This window comes from Physeter macrocephalus, chromosome 17, assembly GCF_002837175.3.
Source record: "Physeter macrocephalus isolate SW-GA chromosome 17, ASM283717v5, whole genome shotgun sequence".
In the NCBI taxonomy this organism is placed as follows: domain Eukaryota; kingdom Metazoa; phylum Chordata; class Mammalia; order Artiodactyla; family Physeteridae; genus Physeter; species Physeter macrocephalus.
In genome coordinates, this window is record NC_041230.1 from 2,439,483 (window position 1) to 2,447,878 (window position 8,396).

General features: G+C 38.1%; 1 protein-coding gene across 1 annotated transcript in view; it reads left to right on the forward strand.

Moving 5' to 3' along the window:
* The window catches only part of LOC102987286 (zinc finger protein 677-like), a 29,009-nt gene that overhangs the window by 12,740 nt on the left and 7,873 nt on the right, over positions 1 to 8,396 (forward strand). The window contains exon 3 of the mRNA XM_024132602.3: positions 477 to 603. Within this exon, the coding sequence (XP_023988370.2) occupies positions 477 to 603 (127 nt within the window). The remainder of the gene's footprint in view (positions 1 to 476; positions 604 to 8,396) is intronic.

The window sequence follows — 8,396 nt, forward strand, 5'->3', positions numbered from 1 at the left end:
ATGTGGGATCCTCCCGGACCGGGGCGCGAACCCGTGTCCCCTGCATCGGCAGGCGGACTCTCAACCACTGCGCCACCAGGGAAGCCCCCTCACCTTTCTTTAAAGCTACTGTGGACTTTGTCATCCCTAAAGACATTACTGTACCTCATCTGGAAGTTAGTTATCATTTGGTGTATAATGTCTGGAACCTGTGTATAGACAGCCCTTAGTTGAATTTTTTTCATTTGTGTATATATATATATATTTTTTTTTTGCATGCAATTTAAAATTCCTCAGTAATTTAGTAGATTTGACATCCTCTGATAGAAAAGTGTAATAAAGCAAAATTAGGGATATATTGTTCAAGATTCTCTTTGTGGCTCTATCAGAATACTCACTTCTATCTAATTGACGCCGGCACCTCTCTCCTCTTCTCATTTTGTGTGAAGATAAGTACTCTCCTGATGGCCTCTTGGTGAAATGTGTTTTCATTTCAGGCACAGTTGACATTCAGGGATGTGGCCATAGAATTCTCTCAGGAGGAGTGGGAATGGCTGGACCCTGCCCAGAGGGCCTTGTACAGGGACGTGATGTTGGAGACCTACAGGAACCTGCTCTCCCTGGGTGAGGATAGTTTCCCTCCAGAAATTGGGGTCTGCCCTCGGGTGTCTTTGCATTTATCTTGAGTCTCTTGGGAACCCCTGCCTTGTTCACCTAAGGTTGAAGCCACGTTGATTCAGAAATGAGAGGCTTTATAATGGAGTGTCTGGAATTTAAACCTCCTCTTTCTTCAGTTGATCTGTCCACGACATGCTAGGTGGTGGTGGTTCTGGAAGTTGAGTAAGCAGAAAATCTTATGGCGAAATTTTAAACTATCTGCCTGATTCTACTCCTGCACTATTGGTTTAGTAGTTCTTGGAGGAAAGCTACATATCTGTGTATTTAAAATATTCTTTAAGCATTTGGAAGAAGACTGTCATTGAACAAATTTGTGAAATATTATTCTCTCCCATCTGTACTGTCCTTTTCAGCTGGACAAAGGGCTGTGAATGTATTATGGAAAAGCCACAGCACATCATTCACCTTTTTTCATGTAAGCAGGAATCTGTCTTTCTGAGGTGAATATTATTTTCATCTTGGAGCAGGGGAGAGAGTCCTGGCCTCTGAAGAGTGAGGTGAAAATAGAGAAAAAAAAAAAAAAATGAGGTGGGTGGGAATGTATCAACGATACAAACATACGGAAGAACTCAGGCAGCAAAGAGGTGGCTACTTCATCAAATGTTTTTTAGGAAATTCTTCCTAAATGTGATAGGTCTTTGGGAAGACAGATGTTTATTGCTGTGAGCTCTCGAAGGAAATTGTGCTTCCCCTCCTCTGATTCATGTGTCCTAAAAGTTTCCTCCCATCCCAGTGGTATTCCACCTCGTTGCAAAAAAAAAAAATGAGGTGGGTGGGAATGTATCAACGATACGAACATACGGAAGAACTCAGGCGGCAAAGAGGTGGCTACTTCATCAAATGTTTTTTAGGAAATTCTTCCTAAATGTGATAGGTCTTTGGGAAGACAGACGTTTATTGCTGTGAGCTCTAGAAGGAAATTGTGCTTCCCCTCCTCTGATTCACGTGTCCTAAAAGTTTCCTCCCATCCCAGTGGTATTCCACCTCGTTGCAAAGACCGGGGCAAAGTCTTTATCCTGACTCACAACTTTCTGTTACCTGCCGTCTGTGACTGTTTTTGTATTTGGACTTTGGGGGACCAGCCTCTCATTGTAGACTCAGTTCTCAGTCCACAGACATCCGAGCTGAGGCCTCCCTTGTCCCGGCTCCTCTCCTCCTCTAGCTTCCATCCCCATTTCACATTCGTGAGAGACCTTCTTTTGGGGATGGGGGACCCTGGATGCTCATCCACTGCATCTGGGGCCCCAGCTGAGTACAGGGTCCTGTCTCAAGCCCTCTCTGCCCCTTCAGGTGCGTTTCTTTGTTTCTGCTTTTGCCTTTAGGAGCATGTATCATGGGACTAGCATGAATCTTTTGAGGTTGTTCCTCAGCAGTATTGTAAAGACAGGGGGCAGAGAGAACCTTTCTTTGATCCCTAGTCCTCCACGGGGAGCATATCTCAGGCACATATCGGGGTTTGTAGGCAGACCCCAGGGCCCATTTCAACATCCCACAAAATCTGAATCCCTTGCTTTACTCTCGTATCTTTTATTTTTCTCTCTCTTGCATTGCCTACTTAGTATGCAAATGTGGAAAAACTTGAGCTCTACCTGATTTCATATTTTCTTGAGTGTGTGTGATTTTGCCTCTGAAACTTGCTTCTGAAATACACCTACTTGGTGTCTGAAATGTTATTCTCTGTTTTCTGCTGTGATAACCTACCCTTTAGGTGCTGGACAAGCTCTAGTGAACTCTCCCACGAGGAGTTTCACTGGGTAAAATTCTGAGTGGAGAATGCTTTGATTTAGATGTTACAGTGTCATCCTGCTTCATGGGGAAGTGCCCTCTGAAGTAACTATGTAGAGTGGTCAGCATGTTCCAGGATGCTGAGATAGAAAATATCATGAGAGCCTACCATGTTGGTGAATATTATCATAAATATGGAGTGTCTTCCCATTTATTTAGGTCTTCTTTAATATCTATTTACAATGTTTGTTTTTTTAAAATTTTTATTGGAGTATAGTTGATTTACAGTGTTGTGTTAGTTTCAGGTGTACAGCAAAGTGAATCTGTTACACATATACAGATATCCACTCTTTTTTAGGTTCTTTTCCCGTATAGGCCATTACAGAGTATTGAGTAGAGTTCTCTGTGCTATACAGTAGGTCCTTAATAGTTATCTATATCAGCAATGTTTTGTAGTTTTCAGTCTATATGTCTTTTATCTCCTTGCTTAAATTCATTCCTAGGTATTTTATTCTTTGGATATTATTGTAAGTGGAATTATTTAAAAAATTTTTTTTCAAATTGTTCATTGTTGATGTATAGAAACACAGCTGATTTTCATATGTAGATACTGTATCCTGCAACTTGGCTGACATCGTTTATAAGACTGGTAGGTCTTGTTTGTGTGTGTGTGTGTGTGTGTGTGTGTGTGTGTGTGTGTGTGTGTGTATTTTATGGAATTTTCGTTATACAGGATTGTGTTATCTGCTCATGGAGATAATTTTCCTTTTTATTCTCCAATTTATATACTTTTAATTTCTTTTTCTTGCCTAATTGCTCTGGGTAGACCTTCCAGTACAACATTGAATAGCTGGATAGCAGTGGTGAAAGTGGGCATCATGTCTTATTTCTTATTTTAGGTGGAAAGCTTTTATTATTTCATCATTGACTGTATGATATTAGCTGTGAGTTTTTCGTAAATGATCTTTATCAGGTTGAGGAAGTTCACTTTCTGTATGCTGAGTGTTTTCATCATGAATGGTTTGTGGATTTTTTTCAAATATCTATTCTGCATACAATGAGATGATTATGTAGGTTCCCCCCCTTCCTACTATTGATGTGGGCTATTATATTGATAGATTTCCATATGTTGAACCAACTACCCTTGAATTCTTGGAATGAGGCCGCCTTTTTTATGATGTATAATCTTAATATGCTATGTATTCAATTGACTAGTATTTTGTTGAGGATTTTTCATCTATATTCATAAAATATGTTGGTCTGTAGTATCTTTTCTTGAGCTGTTTTTGTCTGGCTTTGGTATCAGAATAATGCTGGTCTCATACAATAAATTAAGAAATGTTCTCTCTTTTCAGACTTGTGGTTGCCAAGGGGGAGGAGAGGTGGGGGAGGGATGGATTGGGAGTTTGAGATTAGCAGATGCAAACTATTATATATAGAATGAATAAACAACAAGGTCCTACTGTATAGCACAGGGCACTATATTCAATATCCTGTAATAAACCATAATGGAAAAGGAAAAAAAAAAGAAGTGTTCTCTCTTTTATTTATTATAGGGCAGGTCTAGTCGTAAGAAAATCCATCACCTTTTGTTTATCTTGGAAGTCATAATTTCTCCCTCATTTTTAAAAGACAGTTTTGCTAGAGATAGAATTGGCTGACAGGTTTTTTTCCTCTGTCAACACTTCAGATATGTCATCCATTGTTTCTGGACTCCATGGTTTTGGCAAGAAATCAGCTTTTAATCTTACTGAGGATCTTTTGTATATGACAAATACCTACCTTCTCCCTTGCTGCTTTTAAGATTCTCTCTTTCCCTTTGTCTTGTAACAGTTTGATTATAATTTGTTATCGTGTGATTCTCTTTGAGTTTTCCTACATGTGGTTCATTCAGTTTTTAGATTTGTTTATTCATGTCTTTATTCACATTTAAGAAATTTTTGACCATATTCTGATATTCTTTCTGCCTTCTTTCTCCTTCTCTTTGGGACTCCCATTATTCATATGTTCGTCCACTGATGGTATCTACAAGTCTCCTAGGCTCTGTTCATTTATATTCAGTCTTTTTTTCTTTCTGCTCCTTAGACTAGGTAATTCTGACTGATCTACCTACAAATTTGCTGATACTCCCTTTTGCCTAATCAAATCTGGTGCTGAACCTCTCTAGGAAATTTTTCATTTTGATAAATTTACCTTTCATCCCCAGAATTTCTGTTTAGTTTCTTTTTATAGCTCTATCATTTTATTGATATTCTCTATTTGTTTAAACACTGTTTTCCTTACTTTCATTAATTCTGTGTCCATCATTCCCTTTAGCTTAATTAGTTGATTTAAAGTGTTTGTTGATTAAGTCCAAAGTTTGGGCTCCTTTATGGACAATTTATGCTATTTATTTATTCATTTTTCTGTATGGGTTATATTGATACTTTATTGTTACTTTGCCTGCTTTGTAACCTTTTGTTTAACAAATGGGATATTTTGAGTATGTTGAAACCTTGGAAATCATAATCCACTCCTCCCCCCACGCTCACCCTCCTGGATTTTGTTGTTGTTTCTTGTGACTGCTGTTGTGTCTTTATTTCTCTCAACTAGTTTTGTGTGATGTGTTTTCATTGCTGTGTGTGGCCACTGAAGTCTTTGTTGATTTATTGATCAGTTAGTGATTTGACAGATTTCCTTAAACACCTGAAACCAAACCAAAACAAAACCACCTTATATTCTTTGTAGATGAACTCTTTGTGTTGGAGAATTCCTTAAACACTCAGGCAAGGAGTTTACAACTCTGCCTTAGCATTCACTTCTTGCAAAAAATCTGATGTTCAGCTGGACGTGAGGCCTTAGGAGCTTCTCAGGTCTTTTCTTATATTCCCAGTCCTAGGCATGCCCAAATCTATCTAGATTCCCTGGAATATGTGGGAGATTTTCAAAGTCCTTAATTCCCAGTACAACTCACTCCCCACTTTTTTCTCAGGGTTTTCGATTTGTCCATTGTTTGCCCAAGTTGTTATCCCTTGCCCTAGGTGGCAGTGGCTAGTATATTTACCTTTCAATGTTTTTGACCAAGCCCTCAGGTTAGCAGTTCCACCTAGGTATAGTTTTGCAAGTACTTTGAGCCAGTCCTTTAGGTATCCATCAGGCAGATCAAAACAATAAAAAACAAAACCAAAAAACCAAAACCCAACCAGTTGAAATTCTTTATAAGGTCTGTTCTGTCACCTCTGGTTCTGGAAACCTGTACCAGCCTGTGGGCTCTCATCTTCAAGTCCACTGCCTAGCTGAGGAACAGGGATGGGTCAAGGTAAGAAAAAACAGCTGCCTTTTTCTTGGTTAAGAGTGTTCCTGGTAGCTGGAATCCTTTGATTAATTTCCAGAGTCCTTATAAAGTTGATTCTGACAGTTTTTGTGAGTTCATTTCCTGTTTTGTACAGAGAAGTACATTTGGCATTCCCTGCTTTGTCAGTTTTGTTGTCATGTTTCCCCATTAATTTCTGTAATATTACATATTTACCTGGACCTTTTATTTCAAAATCAGTGATTTTTAACATATTTTCCAGTTCTCATATTGTGTGCTCCTTTTGAAATATGTCCTTTCTTTTAGTCTTTTTTTTTTTTTTTTGGAACATGCAGTGTTTATTGTTTTAATTTTTTCTGCATTTCTAAATCTCCTGGCTGTTTTCTAGGATAAATACACCAGCAATAAGAGGGAGGGTGCACTACATTAAATAATTTTTTGGTAAAAGAGAAGGCAAACCATATTAAATATGAACCACTTTGATGTGCTTCAAGCAAGATATTAGTAAGCTACATATCTATAAAGTAACAAATCTTCAATTTCCAGCGTTACAGCAAACATGATACTTAGAAATGTTAGATGAATGATATTATCTTTAACATATTTAGTGTTATGACAATAAACTCTTCAAGTTCAGGTCAGTAATATTGTAGCCATCTTTCTGTCACTCCTACAATCAGAGAAAGTATATTTGCTTCCCACACAAATCCCTCCATCCTGTTGCCATAGCTCTCTTTAGTTTTCAGGCATATGGCAGACACCAGGTCTAAGGGTGCTGAATTGCCCTAAACACACTTCAAACTTTCAAGTCATCTCAATGGAAGTAACTGTCCCAAGGAAGCTTGAGGTGAAGAAGTTACCACCTCATCCACCTCTCCCCTGCCTACCCCAACCCCCTCCCTCCATGATACATACCATGGCCACATACTTTACAAAGAAAACTTCAGAAAAACTCTAACCCTTTTTTTATTTGTATATTTTATACTACAAATAGGATGAGAAAATTTAAAAGTTGTACTGTCAGCCTTGAAATGTTTGTTTACTACACATGTGTTGATCTTCATATTCAGATTGGTCCTCAGTCAAAATGAAAGACATATTCCCAAATGATAACCTCTTAAGATGACTAATATTTTTTAACATCTTTATTGGAGTATAATTGCTTTACAATTGTTTGTTAGTTTCTGCTGTATAACAAAGTGAATCAGTTATACATATACATATGTTCCCATATCTCTTCCCTCTTGTGTCTCCCTCCCTCCCACCCTCCCTATCCCACCCCTCTAGGTGGTCACAAACCACTGAGCTGATCTCCCTGTGCTAGGTGGCTGCTTCCCACTAGCTATCTATTTTACGTTTGGTAGTGTATATATGTCCAGGCCACTCTCTCACTTTGTCACAGCTTACCCTTCACCCTCCCCATATCGAGTCCATTCTCTAGTAGGTGTGTGTCTTCGTTCCCGACTTACCCCTAGGTTCTTCATGACTTTTTTTTTTCTTAGATTCCATATATATCTGTTAGCATACGATATTTGCTTTTCTCTTTCGGACTTACTTCACTCTGTATGACAGACTCCAGGTCTACCCACCTCATTACAAATAACTCAGTTTCATTTCTTTTTATGGCTGAGTAATATTCCATTGTATATATGTGCCACATCTTCTTTATCCATTCATCTGTTGATGGACACTTAGGTTGCTTCCATGTCCTGCCTATTGTAAATAGAGCTGCAATGAACATTGGGGTGCATGTGTCTTTTTGAATTATGGTTCAAAACAAAAAAACTACGAAAATATTAAATTCAATCAGGGTGTTTTGGTTAGGAATAATACTCATATTGTAATTTTGAAAGTGTTTCACATATAGAATAAAGCTATCAACAAATGTATTGTAACAGGATAAATGTATTGTCATCAGAAAATAAGATTTTTATGTAAGAGAAAAATAAGAAATAGAAAACCAAAGGAGGTACAAATGCTAATGTGAAATCAGAACGATGAATATTAATAGAAACTTATGATTTTTTAAAATATATATTTGTTCTTCTGCTGCAGAAGCCTAGAAATGGTGACACCTTAACAAGCACAGGTAGCACCCAGACACTGATTTATAATACCATTCTGCAATAAAAGAAACCAGGACTCTTTAGAGGAATGGTTGATTCCAGAACTGGGGCAGAAAGAAAATGTAAGGCAAACCTGGGATGTTTTGCTGTGACAGAAAGCAAGGAAAAAAGTTGATAATTAAAGGTAAAGGATCAGGCACTTAACCTAGGACTTTTAGTAGAGCTATTGTTCAACCTCAGTTGAAAAGAGAAAGCTCTTTTTTTTTTACAGAATGCCAGCTGATAAAAGCTAAGAGTTTGATAGTTTCTGCCCTTACATTTAGGTCTTTAATCCATTTTGAGCTTATTTTTGTGTATGATGTTGGGGAGTGTTCTAATCTCCTACTTTTACATGTACTGTCCATTTTTCCCAGCACCACTTATTGAAGAGGCTGTCTTTTCTCCACTGTATATTCTTGCCTCCTTTATCAAAGATAAGGTGACCATATGTGTGTGGGTTTATCTCTGGGCTTTCTATCCTGTTCCATTGATCTATATTTCTGTTTTTGTGCCAGTACCATACTGTCTTGATTACTGTAGCTTTGTAGTATAGTCTGAAGTCAGGGAGCCTGATTCCTCCAGCTCCATCTTTCATTCTCAAGATTGCTTTGGCTATT